This window comes from Aplysia californica, unplaced genomic scaffold, assembly GCF_000002075.1.
Source record: "Aplysia californica isolate F4 #8 unplaced genomic scaffold, AplCal3.0 scaffold00152, whole genome shotgun sequence".
In the NCBI taxonomy this organism is placed as follows: domain Eukaryota; kingdom Metazoa; phylum Mollusca; class Gastropoda; order Aplysiida; family Aplysiidae; genus Aplysia; species Aplysia californica.
The window spans coordinates 22,403-46,140 of NW_004797422.1; the positions used below are offsets into that span (position 1 = coordinate 22,403).

General features: G+C 38.8%; 1 protein-coding gene across 1 annotated transcript in view; it reads left to right on the forward strand.

The window, feature by feature from the left end:
- Nucleotides 1-10,245, forward strand: part of LOC101858934 (protein FAM107B) — a gene marked incomplete at its 5' end in the record, with an annotated part of 18,932 nt that extends 8,687 nt beyond the window's left edge. Inside the window, 3 exon segments of the mRNA XM_005097313.3 lie at nucleotides 2,852-3,155; nucleotides 4,730-4,883; nucleotides 6,102-10,245. Coding sequence (XP_005097370.1) covers nucleotides 2,852-3,155; nucleotides 4,730-4,883; nucleotides 6,102-6,209 — 566 coding nt within the window. The 3' untranslated portion in view covers nucleotides 6,210-10,245.
- Nucleotides 10,246-23,738: the final 13,493 nt, after the last annotated feature.

The following is a 23,738-nucleotide window of genomic DNA, read 5'->3' on the forward strand; positions in this document are numbered from 1 at the left end:
TTGTTTTTTTGCCCCTTTTCTCCCCACCCCCACCACCCCACCTCTTCCGGAAGCTACTCACTAACACTATACAACTTGGTTTTGGTATATTTGTATCTTGTTGTGTCGTCTTGCAACTTTGTCATTATTATGCAGTCCAATATTAACTAACAACAATTCGTGCCTCATGTCTTATAGAATATTGTCCAATTATGCATTATAATAATCCGTCTACCTATTTCACCCGTAGAACTGTATCATATCTTAGACAGTGCACTCTGATGTAGTTCCGGTTCACATTGGAAAGCCAAATGAAGGGCATTTTTTAAATTAGGGTGGGTGGGGGGCGCAAGCTCAAGAGTAAAGTGAGGCATTTGATCTACTCTTCTCTTGAGCATAACGGCGCGGCCCGTGACGCGCATACTTTATATCAAGGGATTTGTTTAAAAATAACAATTAGAGAGCCAAAAACGTCAGCCATGACTGTATGCTGTCTATGAGTACAAGTCTATGATTTCACCACAATTTATACGATCGTGGTCAATACTGCCCCATCATGTCCTTCCACATTTTGCTACGACTTATCACTTTTTCAAGCACAGCAGTTTGCTTTCGGCCATTTATTTATTGTACGTGTATTTAAATACCCATCGTGTTTCCTTTTGTTAACGTTTCTTTGTTGTACATAAACATCTAACCTTTTCCCTTTTGTTTATGTTTCTTTCTGTATATGAATAACTATTGTTTTCCCTTTGGTGTGCGTTTCTGTCTTGTATTTGAATAATTATTGGGTTTGTTTGTTTGTTGTTGTTGTTTTTTGTTTTTTTGTTGTTGTTTTTTTTGGGGGGGTGGTTGGAGGTTTTTTTTGGGTGGGTGGGTGTTTTTGTTTTTTTCCTTTTATTTACAAGTAACTGCGCGATACGGCGTGGCACTTGCAGGCTTTTCCGCACACTTTTGATCCACAGGTTTAAAATTGTAAACAAAATATCGCAACGTTGGAGTTAGAAGGAAAGCAGTCTTCACGTTAATGAATATATTATAGTCGTTATTATTATCAGTACGCGTGGTCGGTAGTGCATTGTAGTACAAAACCTTAGTCCAGTAAAGTTGCACTGAAGTACTTTGTTTGGTGCCACTTGGCAATCTACTTTTGATGTTATTGTTCTACTTGACGGTCTACCACCAGACCAGTCCGACAACTTCTACTGGACGGTCTACTAGTGTACCTGTAAGGATGGGGATAGGGATAGGGATAGTGTGACGGTAGGGTTAAGAGATAGGCTAGATCAGGATCTGGGTTTGGGTTTCGGTCCTTACGGCCGCCTTGATCTGTTAACTCACCACAGATAGACCGTGGTCAATCAGGCAGGACTTACGGTAGAACGGGTTTTTTGTTGTAAACCATCAAGTGGACTGGCTCCTTTGTTTTGTCCTTCTACATCGGTCTAACGTAACTGACGCAATATTATGTACACATACATAAATTATGGATTTCATTTCCTCTTATCTGTTGTAGGTACTTTTCTTTCTTCAAATAATATGTAACCTTTTCTTTTCTTTGACGCACTTTAACCCTATTTCTTTTCTTGAAGCTGATGACAGCCAACTTCGGAATACATGTAGTAGATTGCGTTATTATAAACATAGAAAGTACTGTATATGACAACGGTATAATCAGGTCGAGCCTGCTCAACGACCATCTATCCAAGACAATCACCTGCACAACTGGTCGCTTTTAAGCCTTGAACAAGAGGGCTATCCCGAAAAATACTGTTTTGAGAAAATCGAGGGTAAAGTTTTTGCCCCTTGTTCAATTTCTTTAAAAGAGTAGACAAGGAGAGTTTTCTCTATAACCAAACAAGTACACACACCAATGAAACCAAACTCCTCAAATAGTCAGGGCAATACCCACTTTTGGTATGGGTCAAGATTTCTGGATACCCCCGAAATCTGGGTTAGCCCGCTTGTCTTTAAAGGCGACCAACTGAACACTTCCCACTCCCTATTGTACCTTTTCTGTATTATAATGACACTGTTCAAGAAAACCGCCTGTCTAAGACGACCATTTTTCTCCTCGACGATGGATGTTCGTCTTGGAGAATTTCGACTTTACTTTTCTTCTTTCGAAGATGTAACCTTTTCCCCTTTCTCCTTGATGCACTTTAACCCCGTATTTCTTTCCCTGAAGCTTTTAACCGTCAAATTTGGAATAGTAGAATAATAATATAATAATATTACAAACATAGGAAGCACCATTATAATTATATCACAATGGTATAATGCAGTTTGTAATTATTTATTTCATTTTCACATGCCCTGTCTAGATTCATGCACTTTTCATCTTTCCATGACGCGCTTTAACATTCCGTTTCATGGAGCTTCTTTAATGTAACAGTCAAAGTTGGGGTAGATGACCGTACATTGTAATAACGTAGAAAGCACCATAGGCCTATTACTGCACAACGCACGGTATATTTATTGTGCATATAAGTCGAATTGTTACCTTTTAGGTTAAAAAATGTTTGAGGTGTGAAATAAGCATATTTTTAGTTCTCTTTCATCTTTTGTAAATATAACTATAAAATGTCTCAGCTCTCTCTCTCTTTCTCTCTCTCTCTTTCTCTCTCTAACTAATTAAATAATTTTGAGTCTAAATTTTGTCGATAGTGTCATAAAGCAAACTCAATAAATCAATCAGTCAGTCAATCAATCAATCAATCCGTAAATCCTTCTATCCATCTATCAATCAATCAATAATTCAGTCAGTCAATCAGTCAGTGCATCAATCCGTCAATCAATCAATCCTTTCACCAATCAATCAATCAATCATAAAACTAATTCTGCTTCTCGTTTCTCCCCCCCCCCCTTACAGAGGAGCTCTACTCCTGCTTCCCAGAGCCCGACCCAGATTACGACGGCCCTGACGTCCCCGATGAGGAGGAGGAGTCTGGAGACTTCCCGCCCCCTCCCCCGCCCCTCACAGCCGAGCAGCTCTCAGAGGCCGTCTCACAGGCCCACGACTCGCACGTAGCCAATGGGGACATCGCCTCGGCCTCAGACGACCCCGCCTCCGGGGAGGAGCCCGGCATGATCCGACCCAAGCCATTGGCTAACCCATGCGTGGAGTCGCGGGAGCGGCAGGCGCTGCACAAAGAGTTGCTCATGAACTATAAAATGTATGTCCTAGTGTGTGTGTGTGTGTGTGTGTGTGTTTGTGTGTGTGTGTGTGTGTGTGTGTTTGTTGTTGGCTGGTGCTCTGGTGTAGCTCAAGTTGGCTTCTTCCTTTCTTTCAAGCATCTATCGTCTTTATCCGACCACCATTTTTGTTTGTATGTTACTCTCTAGTAGAAACGGGTGCTCTGGTATGGTTTGCTTCTTCTTTCCTTTCAAATATCTGTCACCCTTATCCCTCTTCCTTCTTTTCTTTATACGTTACTCTCTGGTAGTAACACCTCTAATATTTAGCACTTATATGATCTATTTGTATTGCAAGTGCAGTAAAACTCTTACTAATACTAATATTAAACTGGGGTGTACAGTCTAATGTTGCGAATTGTCTTGCAAACTCGATTTCCGAATCCCAAATCCTGCAATCTCCGATTGCGAGTCCGGTAGCCTAACTACTGGGCTTTAATTTTTTTCCGAAGGGCTTCTCATTGCAGTCTATAACTGAATCTGTCATATCTCTGACGAATTCTAAACCTATATATTATTCTGCCTCCTTCTTGACCTTTTGTTGAAAGAGATATATAGCCTAACAATAATGTACATTGCAGGATTGGAATAACATACCCATGTCCAAAGTGTTGTAAAAGTCATACTGTCTAGTCTCCTTCTCACCCACCCTCACTCCAAATCCCCTTTATAACCTTTTGTGTACCCTCATAGCTTATATTGTAGATCTAGAAGATGCTGACAAAGCACAGCCAAGTTAATGGCCATTTGTAGATTTTCTGAAGTCATTAACATAAGTCAAGGGATTTGAACTGCAGTCCTATGGATTTTGCAGCCATTGTGTTCTTCTTTGTTGTCTAGGTCACAGTGACCAAACAGAAATATAGGAATAGGAAATTCAGTTTTTCAACAGTAAATTCTGTATGTTAACATTTTATATCCCACTGACCCTATGCATTTGTTTTAGTGTTTAGTGTGATATTGCATAGGTTTAAAACTCTTTGACTTACCGAAAGGTTATTTTAAGAATTTAACATCCATCTCTGATAGGACTGATTCTATTGGGAAAATTCGTGACAAGTGTTTTTCCCAATGACACAACGTAGGACCAAACTAAGTTTCGAACCTCCAAACACACAATCTCTTTTAGGGGATGGGCTGATTTTACCATGCCTGTCAGGACAAACCTAGGGATTAGTAAGATATGACACTGCCTCTGGGCACTGCAGTGTGGTCTGTTCTTCTTCTGATGTTCAGTTTCCAGTCAAAATATGGTTGTGTCTTTTTTTTACCAGTGGTGAACTTTATTTGTCAATGTAAAAAAAAAAAAAAAACACCAAAAAACAATTTTTCCCTTCTTGTGGGTGGTTGATGGGTGCTCTAGTATGGTCTTCTTCTTCTTCACTATCGAACATCTATGGTCCTTAACTCTCCTCCTTATTTCTGTTGCATATAACTTTCTAGTAACACCTCTATTCTTTTGCACTTATATGATATATATGTATGGCAAGTGCCATAAAACTCTTTCAAAAACTATTTTTAAAATACTTTTTCTTCTTTGTCTTTGCTCATGCAGTGGTAAAGATATCCTTCAGAAGCCAGAATTAAACAAAGTGTTACGAGAGCGGAGGGAGACGCAGCGCAAAAAGGAGTGGGACGAGCAGAAGGTGATAAAGGACAGGAGCAGTCTGGAGCTCAAGCTACAGGAAAGAGCCAACAGGATGAAGGAGGTGAGTTAGACTTACTTACGCTCTGTAAAGGTGTGGATGGTCGATATCAAACAGGATAGACCACGGATACCCTAAATATAACACAAGACACAGAACAACCAACGCGCCATGCATGTTGCCACACGCCCAGTGCTGTTTTCTTTTAATGAAGAGCTCTCCTCAAGCCTGAACAGTAGTTTCCCTTGTAGGGCACACAACAACATAACACCAAAATATTATAGTCCAAAATATAATACTGTTACACATACTATCGCCCTGTACTGTCGGGTACACAAAGCAGAGAGCTGGGGACGCCGTGCTTGTCTTTCCCTGGCCACTTCCTTTAACTTTGTCACATTCAGCTCCTGGATGATTGCCTCATCTCTGATCATGCTCCTATAGCTGTTAATTGGTCTACCTTTTCTCCTTTTTATACCATTTGGTCTCTAGTCTCATAATGCAGTCTTGTCTCTGGCATTCTCGAAACATGTCCCAAATATCTGCATTTTCTATGGAATAAGAATTAAAATGACTTGTGGCTTCTGCTGTGGCCAATGAGACCAATTCTGGCAGAGAAGAGTTTGCCACATTTTGAGCGTTTAAAAGCTTCATTTCTACTTGTGTATGTGCACAACTTGCGGGCCTCTCTCTGGGCTTCAACATTTCTAATTCATAAAGTCTTATATTATGCTGCCCTCAGTGATTACTGCTCTTCAACAGTGTCTGTCAGAATGTTCCTAAATTATGTTTCAATTCCAACTCTCATCTCGAAATATATTGTCAAAAGATGTAAGCGTTCTGTTTTTAGGAGGAGGAGAAAAGCATGTAGGTGATGCAGGGGGTCTCTGACCTTTAGATAATATTAATCCTTTATCTCCAGCAAGCCTCTCCCAGCGGCTCGCAGTCAGAGCCCCGGCCGCTGTCAGCAGCTCGGGCACATTCTTTTACGACGACTTTGACATCAAATTACTTTTCGGCAATTGCCGAAAACAGGTCTCTTATTCCAGAAGTTCATTCATTAGATGAAGGCCTATCAAAATAGGTTTGCTAGTTTCTATTTAATGATCCATTTAATGACGTTTTTGTCATTTTTAGATTCAGCACCAAAAAAGGGCCCCTGCGAAGTGGGTTTACCCCCCTCGGAGATAAAGAGTTAAGTCATGTTAAGAAGGACTTAAAACTCCAATTGTCATCTCAAAATAATTATGGTGTCAAAATATGATTGTCCTGTGTTTTCAGGAGGAGGAGAAAGGCATGAAAGTGATACAGGAGGACACACAGGCCCCAGAGTTTGTCCGCATGCATCGCAAGATCACCAAGCCTGGCAACGAGACCGAACAGAGTTGAGGACGAGACGAACCTTGACCTCCTCATCACAGCATACTTTGACCAGAGCAAGCACGTCCTGAGAAACTCCTTAGTGAACTATAACGGCATATGTCTGTGGTGACCTTGACATTGGATTGTGTGACCTTTGACCAGAACCCACATGTCCTGGGAAAAGTTCTTTGTGAACTATTTCGGACTGTGTCTGTGGTGACCTTGACATTGGGTTGCGTGTGGAGCAAGCATAATGACTACTCTGGAAACAGGTGTACCCCTCAGGGAGATGGCGACCTCTGGTTTGGTTCGCTGTCTGTGGAAGACGCCAAAAAACTTTGCTTTCCAGGAAACTATACATATGTGCACAGCTTGCTGCATTTCCTGATATATGTTCCTCCCGAAGAGATCTGGTTCAAAATGTCAAGCTAGCATGAAATATCTTAGCGGTCGTCGACATGGAACATATTTATTTGTGGCCATCAACATGAATATATATATATATATTTGTGGTCGCAGACATGATATGTATTTGTGACGGTCGATGCGAAATGTATTATTAGTATTAATGAACATCGACATGAAATATATTAGTGAATGTCAACATGAAAAAAACGGAGGCTGTCAACATGAAATATATTTGTTGACATCCTTTCAAATTTTCTTATTTGATGTCTACATAAACTGTAATTAAAATGGCTGTCTACGTGAAATAGTGTATATTCCTACAGGTTTCTTGTTGGCAGCCTGCATAAAAACCACATCTGTGGAGCAAGGATTGTAGACTTCAACAGTTTTGTACCACTGAATCTTGAAGATGATTCTATTTTTCTAAGCATTGTTCCTTTTTGATGGGCAATGTGGGGTTGTTTTTTTTTTGTGTGTGTAAGATGTTTCAAGGAAAAATAACTGACTGTGACAAGAAGGAGCTGGAAGAGGGGGATTCCAGTGTTGTAGTCAGATAAATGCATTCAAGTATAAGGATGAATGTTTCTATAGCAGATGAAGTTGCGCCTGAAAAATTCTCAGTTTTTCATACAGTTTAATACTTCATTGACGAAGTTTTGAGCCACTAACTTTTTGACAAGGTTTTTTTTGTATGTTTTTTTGTCTTGGTGTATATATTATCCCAGCGTTGAAGAAAAGCGTGCTTAAAGGAAAATGCGCTTTTGCACATGTACCACATATTATATTTTATGCAGTCTCAAGATTGAATTTTTTTTAAGGATGAACTTAATTTGGTGTTATAATGAAATCTTGCTGCTCATTGCAAATGACCTCATCCAGAGTGGTTCCATATGATGCTGCACAACCACATATTGCCGCCCTGAAATAACACTCTCTTGAAGGGGGGGGGGGGGGGGATTTCAGACCCAAAAACAAGTATTTGCTTTTAGCAATTATTTTACAAATGATGTTGCGAATAAGTTATATTCAGAGTTGTGTAGTATTGATATTACTTTTTGCAGTAATTATCATGAGATGCTCCTCGCTCTAATTAGGATGATATGAATATTTAAAAACTGCAAAATCGTAACTTCATCATTAGCTTTTCTCACCTCATGCTGGAGTATAGGCCACCAACAAGAGCTCTCTGTTACTTCTATTTTGGGCTGTATGTAGTCTCCTCCACTGTTCAGCTGTATAGTGTATACCATCATTGTCAGGTCTGAATCTAAGTCCCTCCTTCTAGAAAAAAATTTCCCTTCTGGATAATAAAGTATTATCTTATCTTTTAGGCCATTCCCTCTTTCTTTTTTCCCTATGGATTCCCATACGGTCAAATGTTAAAAATTGCAGAATCATTTCTTACGGTAGTGTTATTTCTGTCTGCCAATATGTTGCCTCGTTGTGAGCTGTGTGCTGGTAAGCTCTTCCTGAGCTTATGTTACTCTGTTCCCTCTCCATTGGATCTTTTCTGTATGTTCAATATTCAGAAATTAGTCTAATTTTTGGTATATGATTATATGGTCAAACCTGTCAAAGAAGACCACCCATTAATGTGGAGAAATGTTTTTATCTTAGACAAGTGGTCTCTTGGACAGAGTCATTACAAAAAAGTGTGCCCATTTGACCTTATGCAGTTGCAAGCGCCGTAAAACCCCAGACTAATCTAACTAAATGTAGAAAAGACTCAAGGGGAGAAATGGTCATTTGAACAGGTGGTTGTCTTGGACAAGTGTTCGTTTGAGCAGGTTCGACTTCATTTTACGTTTGTTTCTAAAAAGATAAACTTGCATAAATTTCAAAGTTTACTTTGGATTTTCTCCTGATGGCTTACCCGTGTATCTCACTAGCTGTTGAGTTTTTGCTGGTGAAGGGGAGTAGCTTCATTCTGTTTTGGGTTTTTTGTTTGTGCCATTTGAAAATTTTGAGGTGGTTAAAGGAGAGTATGTTTGCTTGATTGGTTTCATTAGTTTTTTTGTAATAATTGGTGGGATTCAAGTGGCATTGGTGGTCTAGTAGCTAGTTTGTTGGGCTCCAAACCTAAAGGTCATAGGTTCGAATCGTGTCAGGGTCCTGACATTGTGTCTTTGGGAAAGGTACTTAACGAGAATTTTCTTCTTTTCTCCCAGGTGGGAATGGGTGTGCGACTATAGACGGTAAAGAATCTTGTCAGTTTGTCTTTTAACCCTTAATTGGCTGCTTGCACTGTGTGCTTTCAGGGAAGTTGAGAATGTTTTTGAGTGTTCTAGGGTCTTCTGAGGTAATAATAGTTGTAAATTGAATAGTGCATTCTGGGGAGCATGGATATGCAGTGTGCATACATGCCATTTTTACTATTATGATTATTATTTATCTAATTATTCCTGTTGGACATGAGATTTCAATCAAAAGTTATGCATGAGAGAACGAAAGGTCCGCCAAATATAAGAACTTCCTTCAGACTTGATCATTGTTCCAGTGAAAGCTCGTTCATCCACATCATTGCAGGAGACAGTGCAGAGTATTATATTATGTTGTACACTGTTTTTTGTCAGAGAAAAACTGAATAACTTTACTTGACCAGTTTAACATTGCTGTGCAGGGTGAGGGAAAAACAGTGCAGTTAGAAATGTTTCTCTTGCGACATTGACAGTATACCATTCATTCAACATAATATGAAAGGGTCAAGTGAGGAACAGACTAAGTTAGTAAGCTACATTAATCCGGCAAAAGCTTACCTTACTTTGAGCTGCTTTTAGTGTGGACTTGCTTGTTTTTAACTTGTTTAAATGTTATAAAAATACACTTTGTGAATTAGTTAGTTCGGTTTTTTCGCCCGATTGATTTTATAGGGATATTTTACCTGTGCTTTTGTAAGTTAAGGGCAGTTTTAAGTGCCCTGATTTTTTCTTAAAATGGACTTGACCTGTTTTTCACTTGATCCCTTCATGTTTGCAAAAAGTGGCCCATCAGAGTTGTCATCACAAACTTATGTTTGTTCTATACTTTTGCTGAATGTGTGATGATGGGAAAGTTTACATTTTTTTGTCTGTTATGTGGAGCAGTTTGAGTTTGCCATAGATATATGTATAAAAATCACTCGAAAAATGAATGGCTTTTGTATCAGTGACCTTACGATGGCGCAGGTCATATTGTGTAATTTTAGCCTTATGATATTAATTGACTTGATTTGGCAGCAGTTTGTTTCCGTTTTTTGTCGCGTTCATTGGTGCATCTGTTGCCTCTTTGCACTAGTTTGTTCCGTGTGAAAAGGAATATTTGAAATGCTTTGTGACAAAACGTGATATCTCCATAAAGAAAGTGAAAAGTATTACAAAATGATTTGATTCGTAATCAGTATGCTTTAAAAGAGAAAACTCATGAGCTGAAATAGTATAAATTATAATAAAATCTCTGGTTGCGGCTCATTTTGTGACCAAATATTAAAAAGCAGTGAAGATTAACCCAATCCTTGCTATTGCGATCCACAACTACATGCTCCATTCAGCACCGATGTGACCTGATTGGACAGCCCTTCTCCGTACTAAACTAATGCGATATGTAGAAACCCTATCGTGACAACCCTTAGCTTGGTGCGGGGAACTCATTAACTGTTGTTTGTAAGGATTGACCTGAAGAGAGAAAAAAACCTGACAACGGTTCAAATATTGGAGGTAATCCATTTTGCCACAAAGACTTTCATTTCCCCAGCTGATTTGCCTTTCTTTGGAAAAATCTGTGTCGTGTAATTATTGCAGGTCGTTTTTACTGTCAATGTCACCTCTGTTTCGTTATTTATGTGTATTGTTTCTGCTAGTATCGTATTCTCACAAGAACCTACAGTCATCTTTAGTGTAGTGGGTTAAGTGCTTCACTGTGGCACACAGAAGATAATGGATTGATTCCCATGAGGGGAGGTTTTGTTTAATAGAATGCCATGTAAAATGGTATTCCTCTTACCACGAAAAGACTTTTTTCCCTTCTTTGTTCTATACATTGCAGCTTCCCTTAACACAAAATCTGCCTAACATGAAGGAAGTCTTCGGTCCGGAGATGTTTGCGATTATCAGGGTTTTACTGTTGTGTCAGGTTTAGCTATGCTTGTTTGTCTGATAAGTTGTTTTTTCAGTGCTGCCTTCAATGTGTAAGAGTAGAGAACAGTTTGTTGTTTCACTGTACTGTCTCTCAGTTCCCTGTCAAACATGTTCCCCTTTTCAGAAGCTGTGTCTTCCTAGCTATTGTTTTTGAGGATCACATGTCATTTAACCACACTATTTTTCACAACCATCAGGCCCTCAAGCTAAGTGATATTTGCTGCTTTGGTGTATGAGATTGTTACTTGATGACGGTCCAATGTCGGCATTCATTATTAAAACAATGAGTTTTATTTGGGAAACATAAAGTCTTTTTTCTGACTGGCCGTCAAAAAGACACAATATTTTGTGAAAAGATATTCAAAGTGTTGGTGTTACTTGTTGTTCTTGTGACAGGCTAACCCCAGTGGAGTGAATTTTACCAGAGAAGAAAAAAACTTATTTGGTTTCATCTTGCAGCCACCTGGCGGCTTTATGAGTTGTTCAGCAATATTTCTAACGTTTTAGGAACTTTTCTAGTCAAACTGTACACCTGTCTTTGACTGAACATATGAGATTGATGATTTACCATCGATTTGTCAAATTTTTTAGGTTAGCAGGCCTTATCACAAGGGCAACAATATTTTGTATTCCTAAACACCTGCAGTAATTGTTTAAGATGGAAGTTATGAGAGAAGAATATTTTGTAGCTTCAAGTGTTGCACAGAGGGAACATTTTTCAGTTTCTTTTTAATGGCTATTGTATTTCAATTTTTCATAATGTATGAGTAGTGACCAAAAAGATGACCATTCCATTGTAAGTAGGCAGCCAGAAGTGTTGAATATATATTTCCTTGAATTCTTGAGAGGAATGTTTACTGTTTACTCTCAATGCTCATTGTAACTTGAGAATTGACCAATCAGGAAAACGTGACCTCTGAACTTGTATTTCCGAAAGAAATTGTTTGTTCGTCTTAGACGTGTACTCATCGCTATTGGCTATGAACTTTGGTTTAGCAGTTTTTGCAGTCGTTGTAACTTACAAGAGTAGGAATTCTTCTAAAAGTCAGATACAGGCAGAAAGATTGTTATAAGAGGCTTTTTGATATTGATAAACTATTGACAGATTCCTCTTGCTTTTGTTTGTCAAGGATTTGTTACTATTTTACTGAACATTCAGCGCTCATGAGGTCCAAACTGTTATGGTTATGTTTATGTTTGCCACTTATCTCAATGAGCTCAGGATTATATAAAATCATGGGATGAATCAGACTATTTGTAATTCTCGCTGCTCCTGTGTACTGGATGTCTTTTTTTTCGTCGGCTTGTTGAGATTAAATATTTTTTTCCAAGGAAAGCGATGCCAACTGTTTTGTGGAGCCAAAAACAACTTTTAGAAGTCTTCGATACTTGACCTGGTCTCTTCTGACCCTCTGTTTTTCTTACTGGATACAGTGTAGAGGAAGACCTAACTCCAGTTATTTCCGGGGTGCCTTGATAGTCGAAGCAGACTTTGTGCTGCTGAAGCTAGAGAGGTGAGCAGAGTGAGCCTGATTCCCTGAAAGGCCTTCTCTGTTGACATCCACCCCTTGGCGCTCATATGACCTCATGCAGTTATGAGCACCGTAAAAACTGTTACTAAAACTAAAACTAACTCCAGTTTTGTTGGCTGATTGTACACTCTCAGGATTTTACCCATGCTCCGACATGTTGTTTTGGTTTTTTTTTGTTTTGTATTTTTGTTTTGCTGGGTTTATTTGGTTATTCGGGGGGAGGTTCCATTTGTATGTAGTCAGTCATATGTGTCTGAATAAGTATGAGAGCTTTTGTGTGTGTGTGTGTGTGTGTGTGTGTGTGTGTGTGTGTGTGTGTGTGTGTGTGTGTGTGTGTGTGAAAATATTATTTTGCAAAATGGCATTTAGATCACTCTGTCTTGACAGAGATGGACTGAAACTTTTCTTTTGTTGATTAAGTGTATTATGCGTCTATTTGATTTACTCCAGTGTGCGCCAGGACCCATTGACTTTGTACTGCAGATTGTAAAGGGATTTCTGTACGGTACCTCAGAGGAGCTACCATCAAGAACTTTTCAGGAAAAAAATTAGGTTCCCGACCGTATAATGAGAATTTCTTTAGAATGAACAATTCTCTTAAATGAAAAATGTTAACGACTAAGCAGAATATCTTACCAGATCCTACATTAAGCGATTGAAAACAAATATGATGTTTATTTCCTCAGTGTGCAGTGGTTAGATGTTTTGCTTTCGCTCACAGAAGACCCAAAGTCAATTCAGGAGTAGAGAGAATTTTTATAGAGTATCTCGGTCTTTCTGCTGGGTTGTTGCGTCCCTGTCAGTCCGGTTGACCCTGACAGGCAGGGTCTAAGCCAGCCTCCTAAATGATCTAAATTGTGTTGATAGGGGCATAAAAATACCTACCGGCGCTGTGTCTCAATCACACCTCACTTTAAGACTGGTACAGTGCAGCCTCTCTATATCGACATCGTCGGTACGAAAAGAGAGTTGTCGTTATAGAAAGGCAACCAAAATGCTACTAATGATATAGAAGGAAAAAAGCAGGACCTGGGCACCTTGTTGCTTTACAGAGGATGTCGTTATATCGAAGGTCGTTATAGGGAGGCTGCACTGTATCTATCATATGCTGGATCATTTTGCTAAGTTTCTGTGTTGGCCTGTGTGTACAACTTCTCCTGTAGTGTTAATGGGGTTGATCACATTTTATGTCTTAAGGCTCTGTGTGTCCTCTCCAGCAGTGTGACAGACAGTTTTGTCTTTTCAGTTTGTTAACCTTTGCCTGTGCTGCCCTCAACTCGAGTACATTATGTTATACTACTGCTAAAGTCTTGGCTTACCCCAGTACATAAACTCTCCTGCCTTATCATTTAATTTTTGATTGTGTATTTTTTAATTTTTTCTTTGGTAACAGTATACTGATGATACACATATAAACCGTAGTATGAATCTCATCATAGCTCTTGGATTTTTGTTTCAATTTCTTTCTGTCAATTTCTGAACTCTTTACAGATGTATTTTTTTACGCTGATCTTTTTAGGGGAGGGAAAAATGATAATGATAGGAGAAAATGCTATGGTTTCATGTTACTTTTCACTCTATGAATGGCGAGCACATCAGGTTGTGAATTGCCCATTGTGCCTGTAGAATATTCGTACAAATACACAGAAGTGTAACAGCCCCAAGTATGAACTTTTTAAATCCCACTTTGTATAGCAGCCTCATACATGAACTGAAGAAAAAAATCCCAGCCACATACATGAACTAAAAACCCTTTTTACATGAGAAGTGTGAGATACTATCAGTTTGTTTGAGCAAAGGAGAATTGTGTTGACACAATAACAGTCATTCTGAACTTGTTGTTTTGGGAAGTTTTTCAGACTATTTATTTGGCTTAGTTCTGAGGTACCACCTCTTTATTAATAACTTTTTAGTGTTCAAAAGGGCGTTAAACATGTACTATGATAATTACTAATTTCCCATTGAAAATATGTTTCTTGTATTAGTTAATATTAGGCCCATCCGCAGAAAACTAGGAATCAAGTCCAATGAGCATAAGGTATGCGTATTTTCAAACGAATGTTCATGGGAAAATGGAGATTTAGGTTAAAGATTGGCCCTATAATTGCTTAAATTTCTTTTCAGCAGGTCATCGTCACCACATTTCGTGTGTTACTGCAGTTTCATATGTCATGGAGTAACCCATTTCTGAAAATGACTGCTACTTTAGGTCCTTGTAAGATGTGACAGGACTGCTTTGATACGGCATCTTATGCAAGGTGCGCCAAATCCCCTTTGATTTTTCTATTACATCGGAAGTTATGATATAATGATGAGCAAATTGCTGAATCTTATTAAAAATGTCTTGTTTTGTGTGATAATAACACAAAGGCAATGTTCCCACGTCTCAACCCATTCAGCCATGTACTCCTCATTTCACTGAAGCCAGACGGTGAACTGGCATCTGTGGTGTCGTGGTTAGGGGCTTTGTTGTCACACACAGAAGACCAGAGTTTGATTCCTGTGTGGAGAGAATTTATATTGAGTGTCTCCATCTTGCTGCTGTAATGTTGTACATGTATTCCTCTCAGCTTGGGTTGGCACTGAGAGTCAGTCTGAGTAAAAACCCACCTCCTAAATAATTTAAATTGTATCAATGGGGAGCTTTAAACGCCTACATTTTAATTTTTCGAGAAGGTGAAAATACAGCTTTGGATAGGTAATTTCAAAGAGCTTGCGGATAGATACAACTTCGTGCCTTCATTGTGTGTTGAGAGCAAGGCATGTGTCATGTATTACCTTCTTGTTCTGGTGTTATCTTCCTTTTACTTTTCATTTTCAGGGAGATAGTTTCTGTTTACCTTGTCATCATTATCTGCTATTTGTCATGATTATCCAGAAGTATGACTATCAAGCTTTTTTTCTGTTTCGGCAAGTGTTGTGTGTGTGAGAAGTCTCATGCTTGTCATTTCTGCTGTCTCTGATTGAAGGGTGCCGGGGGGAAATATGGGATGTCAGGTGTTTGCTCATTTGAGTAGAAGCAGAAGTTGGAAAGTTCTCACACCTCTTCTCTCCCATCTAAGTGTAACTGTTAATTAATACCAGGTGAGTCTTCCAATATCATCAAGTTTGGAAAATAAGCTATGCTATAGAAGGAAAAACGTTGTTTGTCAAACATTTCATTTTTGTTTTCTCTAAAAAAAACACCAAAAAGTGACATCCCCTTGTTTTTCCCTTGCATCTTTTTCTTTCTTTATAAAAATCCTGTTTCATGTGCTAAAACTAAATCTCTACCAGTACTGTACTACGTATGAAGAATGGATAATAGTGATACTATTACTGTTATGTGTACTGTTTTATTTTCTTTTGCTTGATTTACATAAAGTGCACACTCCCACCTCTGGCATTAATTGTAAAGCTACAGACTTTGTAATCCGTAACCATGCTGTTTATTTTACCATGCCTATGATACTGAATAAAATAATTGTATTTATGCACATATACTGAGCCAGCTTGTTCGTTATCATTGAACTGTAAATTTTGTTTTCTTTTTGATGAAATGACTTGAACACTTCAGTTCTATAGGTGGGTGCTAGCGTGTGGTGTTGTTTGATCCTTCTTTCCGATCAGACATTTATTTCTCTTCCTTATCTTTCTTTCTTGCTTTCTTTGTATGTTGGTATTCTACAGTAAAACCGCTAATCTTCAGCTTTTATATGACCTGTTTGTGTTGCAAGCACCATTAAACTCTTATTTTAAGATGTTATTGATGGATGGTATCAACGCCAGAGTGGGCTCGGTCAGACTCTAGTGCCTAGGCAAGTACCATTGGTAAACATGGTGTGGGCTCATGTAACAGCAATGTTCTTCATCTGTGACAGAAATGTTATGTGTTAGAGCCTAACTTCTACACCACAGACAGTGGGTGGTTGGTGGGTGCTCTGGTATGGTTTGCTCCTTCTTTCCTATCAAACATCTATCATACTTATCTCTCCTGCTTCTTTTTTTTGTGTGTTTTGTTACTCTCTTGTAACTCCTCTAATCTTCGGCACTTATATGACCTTATTAAGTGCCGTAAAACTCTTACTAAAACTAAAAACACCACAGACTCATTGATTAAGCATGAATAAAGAAAACACAAAATTAAGAAGTGGAAGACCCACAAATATTGCACTGAGGTAAACCATGCAGGCAAAAATGGGCAATTACTGTTCACATACGGAACTAAGGAAAAAACCAAGAAGAGAAGGAGTTTTTTAAAAACACCTGTAGTAAATATTGATGATGACAATGAAAATAATGGAAAAGGGGCTTTCACTTTGAGTGAAGAGAGGCACATTGAAACACAATTACAGCCATTTAGAGCTGGAGAAAGTAAGACAAACAGAGAGAAATGATAGATGGAAAGAAAAGAAGAAGAATTTAATTGTGGTGCTTTACAATAACTCTCAGAGAAAAGAAAATGAATATGAAATGTAGCCAATAATACAAACAGATAGCCAGTTAGATACATGTAGATCCCACACAGTAAATTTATTAAATATTTTTCAGCTTCCCACACAAAAGGAGCTCTTCGCACAGTTCAGACAAGTCCAATTTTGCACAAAGACAAGTACAATGAATACATGTATATAATATGGATATTTCAAATAGTCTTTTTATATCTTTAATCATGTCGCTGTCACTGGTCACAAAAACTTTTCTATTTAAAAAAAAAACATACTAGTGTTCAAAGAAGTTAGCAAGGAGGGATCAGAGTTAAGTCAAGATAAAAGTCCTGAAGGGTCAACAATGAGGGGTCGGACTAAGGAAAAATTCTGAAGGCAAAGGGTCAACTTCATGGCGTTTGACCAAAGATTCTCTACTAGAAAATCTTTGGTTGGACTAGAGGTTAAGTCCTAAAGATAAAGTTCTAAAAGGTTAACAATGGGGGGTTGGAGCTGAAGAAGGTCAAGGGTCCTAAAGGGTCGATAATAACATGGGGTCGGAGTAAAGTTCTAACAGGTTAACAATCAACGATAAGAAAAAGGTTTTAAAAAGTTAACAACGAGGGGTTGGAGTAAAGCTCTAACATACAAGAAGAACTGAGTACAGACACATTGGCTGTTGAAGCATAATTTTTCTTACAGCAAACAAACTTTTCAATAGGTAGGCCTATCTATTTCGTAGCACCAAAAAGCTTTCATTTTTGTCGAATCAATGGGCTTCAGGCTTTTCAAAACTAAATCTACACACTTCTGGTCAAAAAAACACTGGTGGTATCAGAACCTATATCACAGAAGGTCAATGCTTGTGTACACCTGTTTTTGATCAAGTGAGTGTACATTTACCTACGGTACCAACAAACGTCAAAGATCGTTACAGAACACAAAAGCCACCATCAAGCTTAAAATCAGTACATGTATGCAGCTCTCCTACCCCTTTCAACTGCTGCCAACCCCCTCACCCCCAGAAAAACCTACACTGCCCCTTCAACTCCCTCCTGCCATGGACATGGCAATAGCTACAAAATCCTACAAATCTTACTCTGAACCTAGCCTATCCAACTAGCTCCCTATCTCTACAGTCCCCCTGCCTCACCTTAAGCTTGAGTGTGATACACGTACCCCCCCCCCCCCTATACGAAAATTGCAACAACAGAGCACTAAGAGACCTGTTAATCCAGGGAAATGGACAGACCTTCTGATGTCACCAAACTTTGTACTGAAAGTAAAGAACAGAATATCTTATCGTTCTAAATCAGTGACCTTGTATCCATGCGGCTTCATTACAAGGTCTCCAGCTGGACATCATACACAGAATGTTATTTTATTGAGTCTTTACTGATTTTTATAGCACTATCAACAATTTCACATACGAGAAATAAAACTGCCTAGTCAGCTCTTTAAGTTGCCCATGGTGGTTATCTGGAGGAAATTGAAAGTCCATTCAAAAGTAGCTGCATGGTGGCAGGATTCTAGACACATTTGGCACTTAAAATTATCTGTTAGTTCTGGACTAAATGACTGAAAAATTGTCTCACGGTTCTATTGACACAATTTGATCATGTTAGCACAGCACTCTCATTTGCGTTGGATGTCATGTGGAGAAGGGGGATATGCTACCATCCAGGGTGAGTGGAAGGCCCTTAAAATTTCTGTCTGGACTCTCTCTTGCAACTGTTAACTGTTGGCTTAGCAGCTTTCTGAGAAAAAATAAAAAGAAGTGAGTTTTAATTAATAAATTTGAGTAAACACAAGCATATGCATTGTAGATGCAAAACTGGTCACTTCTTAATGCATGAAAAAAATAAAACTACAGAGAAAAGGGGAAAAAAGAAGGACCTGCCATTGGCACCCTCCACCCACGCACAACAAGAAATAATTGTTCTAATAGTTTTCGATTAGATCTAAGTTTATATTTTATGGTGCTGCCGAGATAATTCGTTCATGTAACTGTCATAAAGATTTTCCTGATTATAATATCCACCTTTCTTAGTGCTGGTTAAAGGGACACACTGATACACATTTTTTTAAATCTGTCATTAAATACGTCTCCCCCCCCCCTCCCCCAACCCCCTTTTGTATTTAAATAATATAATAATAATATATTATACATTTATTACAAATCTAGAATTTTTAAATCTAGACTATTACTAAAACAAGGGTCTTTCTTGGGTCAAAAATAATTTTTTTTAAGGAACTTTGAGTCATCACATTCTTTTAAGGGGGTGTAGCTATGGTCAACACCCACAGGCTATAGGTTTGATCTAATGCTTGCTTTTCTGCATCAAAGGGTGTGACATAGCCTAGATCTAGTACAAAACAAGGTTACCCAGCAAAAAATTCAAGATTTTAGCCACAATAATCTCGACCCATCAAAAATAAAGGATTGATTCAGCATCTTTAAAAAACAATTTTATCTTATGTCCATCATCAACATTCATCAAGATAGATCTAAATCTAGATCTAGATTCTAGAAGGCTTATATTTGGCATTGTGATTACTGTTGGTACGCAGAATGGCCTTACAGTACAGAGCATGAGCCTTCAGTTAGCATTTTGCCAAAATGGCCGCCCCCTGGACTCGGCTAGATCCAGTCCCCATGTATGAATCAAGTTGCATGATAGGGATAGGCCTAGGCCTAGTGAGTATCCGCCAATTCACAGGCAAGTAGTCAAGAGTCAAGAGTCGCTCTTCGGTCATTCGCCCACCAGGTCACCACTAGATCTAGATCTAGAATCTAAATCTAGACCGAACTGCACACTCTTGGCTGGGTGCACAACAAAATTAGATCTAGATCTAGATCTAGAAACATTTATTCATGAAATACTCTCTCTCTCTCTAGGCTAAAATAAATTAATCATAGTAACACTAGATAGACATACTACCCGAGATGATCAGTAAGTAGACATAGCAGCCTTGCATTTGTAACCAATGTAAACTACCACTCGCTCAGCGAGCCAATCACAATCCAACATTTTTGGGGTCCACCTAGATACAATGACTACGTAGACCCTAATTGGGGACTACCTAGACACCATGACTACGTAGACCCCAATTGGGGACCACTTAGACACCATGACTACGTAGACCCCAATTGGGGACTACCTAGACATCATGACTACGTAGACCCCAATTGGGGACTACCTAGACATCATGACTACGTAGACCCCAATTGGGGACTACCTAGACATCATGACTACGTAGACCCCAATTGGGGACTACCTAGACATCATGACTACGTAGACCCCAATTGGGGACTACCTAGGCATTATGACTACGTAGACCCCAATTGGGGACTACTTAGGCATTATGACTACGTAGACCCCAATTGGGGACTACCTAGAATCTATGACTATGTAGACCCTAATTGGGGACTACTTAGGCATTATGACTACGTAGACCCCAATTGGGGACTACCTATACATCACGACTGCGTAGACCCCAATTGGGTCGTCATTTGATGGCACAATTTAAGGGAAGTAAATCTACATTTACTATTGTTAGGTCGCTTTTTTCATTGTTGTTTCCCTTTGCCGTTAACAACGCATTTCATTGTTTTTCTTGGCAGGTTTTTACTTAGAATTTCGTGTGAGTCAAAGGTGTTAAGCTAAAAATAATATGATAAAAACTGCCAAAGGGGTGGAGGTCCGAAAAAATGTAGTTTTCCTCTATTTCATTATTTTGACGAGCGCCTGATTTCAACACAGAGTCTCACATTCACTCTCCATTTGTTGACGTCAAAAAGGAAAAAAGATAAGTGTTGAAGATTTGTAATTGTGCAGTACAGTTTCTTTGGGTTGTGTACAAGCAGAGCAAGAGTATCAAAAATTTGTATAGTTGCAAAACCCAAGGAACAGGGGACTCCTATGTCTCTTTTTTCAATACTTTAAACTGCTAATACTGTAGCACCACTAGACTTGTACATTTTTATTTCTAAATAAAATTGTTTGATCATTCTCAGTAAGCTCAGACAATGTATGTACATTTTTGTGAAAGATTGTGTAAGAAAAAAAATTGTATTTTTTTATAAACATAAAACAGGATTTAACAAAAGCTGTGTGCTGTGATCAGTTTAATTTAAATGATGTCATTTTGGTTGTTAATTATTTAGAGCTGTCTGTCTGCCTGTCTCTTTCACCCACTCTGTCTGTCTGTCTGTCTGTCTGTCTGTCTGTCTGTCTGTCTGTCTGTCTGTCTGTCTATCTCTCTCTCTCTCTATCTCTCTCTCTCTCTCTCTCTTTCTCTCTCTCTCTCTCTCTCTCTCTCTCTCTCTCTCTCTCTCTCTCTCTCTCTCTCTCTCTCTCTCTCTCTCTCTCTCTCTCTCTCTCTCTCTCTCTCTCTTATTCACTAACTCGTTTTCTCTCTCTGTCTGTTTTTCTCTCAGTCTGTCTCTGTGTATGTAGGCTAATTAAAGTATTTAATGCCCCCAACGACACAATCTAGATTATTAAGGAGAGCCTGCCAGGGCCAACCCAGGCTCAATAAGGAAGGTGTCTGTCAAAAAAATCTCATTAATGATTCACTTTACACACACAGTTATCACCCTTTAGAGGGGCCAGGGTAGATAACCAAATAAATTAGGTTTTAAGACAAACAAATCCTTGACTTCATCGGTTGGCCTTAAGTTTTTTACTTAAGGCCAACCCCTCATGTGACAAAAATGTTCTGCTTAAAACCGTATTTTAATTGTTACGTCCCCTGATATAATACCGAAAATCCACTAAAGCTTCAAGATCTGTTCAGTGAAAAGTCACTTCTTTCTTATTTTCTCTTCTATTAACATTTTTACACCCTTTTTACATAATGCGTCGTCTTTAATAGTCTTTGAACCAGCAGAGCGGTTAAAAAACATTTTGACCAGTCTTGCCAAGCGTTCATATTGGGGAAAAATATTGTTTTGAGTAGGGGTTTTTTTTTTTTTTTTTTTTTTTTTTTTTGGTTTTTTTTTGGGGGGGGGGGGGGGTGGGGGGGCTACTGAAATATAATTCTGGAACCTGTAATTATCCTTATAACAAAAACATTAGAAATCTGGGTCAGTGACATATTCATTTATCTGTTGTATTTGTTTTGTTGTTGTTGTTTGTTTGTTTTTTCAAGCTAAAAATATGAGTGCAAACAGATGAAAACTAGCGAGAGAGTAAGCCGCCTATCTTAATAAAATGTGTCGGATGTATGTTTGCTTTTTTGTTACAGGACGACATTCAATAGTCTTTAATTATAATCATAACTGTAATGTTAATAATCTGTATCTGTTACATCATTAAATACCTGGGGGGGGGGGTTCCCATACGCAGTGAAATCATGGGTCGTCTGTCCGGCTGGCAAGCAGTAGTCAAAACTTCACACCTCCTACAAGTATAAGTGCTGTCCTCGTGGTTTTATGTATCCCGCATAATTTAGCAAAATTTGATCATTTTTTGCATAGTTTCTGATTTTTCCTTTATCATTCTTTGTTAAAATCAACAGAATCGCATATTTTCACAATTTTAGGCTCAGTTTGCATAATTTCATTTTTTTTTTTTTCATAAAACCGCGGGGACAGTAAGTGCTATCTATCCTAGCCTTTCTATTTTGCTGATAATGACTTGTATAAGTCTTGTCCATTGTCACGAGAGTTTGCATCTCATTGGACCATTTAAAATAGAAATCATTAAACGCCCTCTTTGTTTCCATCCTTAGCCCCACCCATCGCAGCTATGATAAGCACAATCAACCAGTGCCACTCCTCCGCCCATGTAACAACGATTCGAGGAACTTTTTTTCTCGGCTGGCTGGTCGTACGATCAAGGCATGTGTACATGTGTTCTGTTAGTCTGTCCCCGTGGTTTTATGCACCCCGCATAATTTAGCAAAATTTGATAATTTTTTTGCATAATTTCTGATTATTTTCCTTTATCATTCTTGGTTAAAATTAACAGAATCGCATAATTTCACATTTTTGGGCTCATTTTGCATAATTTCATAATTTTTCTTGCATAAAACGACGGGGACAGATTAGTCAAACTCAAACTAATTTCACACCTGTGGCTACCAGGAGTTGCCATGCTGGAGCACCATTCGAGCACTTTCACAGGCACAAGTGAGATTTCACACCCACCCACCCACACACACACACACACACCACCCTGACCATCTGCACCGCTCAGAGCTCACATGAACGATGTAACAACAGTGCCTACTGTTCTTTAGTTTTAGCTTTTAGTAGGGTTTTACGGCGCTCGCAGCTGCATTAGGTCAAGTGAGCCCCAAGGGGAGGATGTCAACAGAAGTCCAAAGGGGGAATCAAGCTTACTCTGCTTACCTCTCTAGCCTCAACAGCACAAAATCTGATTCGACTATCAAGGCACCCCAGGCAGTTCACAAGAGAGTGACATACATACAAAAGAAGTATAGGAAAAAATGACGATAGTAAGGATGAGGAAAGAAAAAGCAGCAGTTCCCCTTATGTTGTTCAAACACAGTATGAGTACGACATTGATAAATCAGCCCATTTACAATTCTACTGTGCATAAGAACATGTTAATATCCCCCCTTTGGGAATGGTCTTAAGACAACTCCAGTCAATAGCACTGCCCTGGTTTTGGGGGGGGGTTGCCTACTGTTTATAAGGTTTACCACATTAGGCACTGGGTGACCACATCTACCCCCAAGCCACTGCCCTTCCCCCTTTCCAAGCCTGGTGGCATGATGTAAAGGTTAATATTAAAGCCAAAGGAAACAAACTTGGGGAGTTTTGTTTCAAATTAGAGCAGAGTGGGCAATTTCCGTCATGGACGACAGGTCAATTCTCTTCGAAGGGAAGGAATTTCTCTTTCCATTTCTGTGTTGAACAGGTTTCCGTTTTATATTAATAATAATATAGATGTATTTATAGAGAAATTTATCAATGGGGAACAGGGAGATTCCCTTGTGACATGCTTCCGTTAAGGCAGGTTCGACTGTATTTATAGAGAGGCATGGATATGTGTGTGACTACACATACTGACGAAGGCAAAATAAATTACAGGAACAGGAACACACATAAAAAAAACACACTAAAGA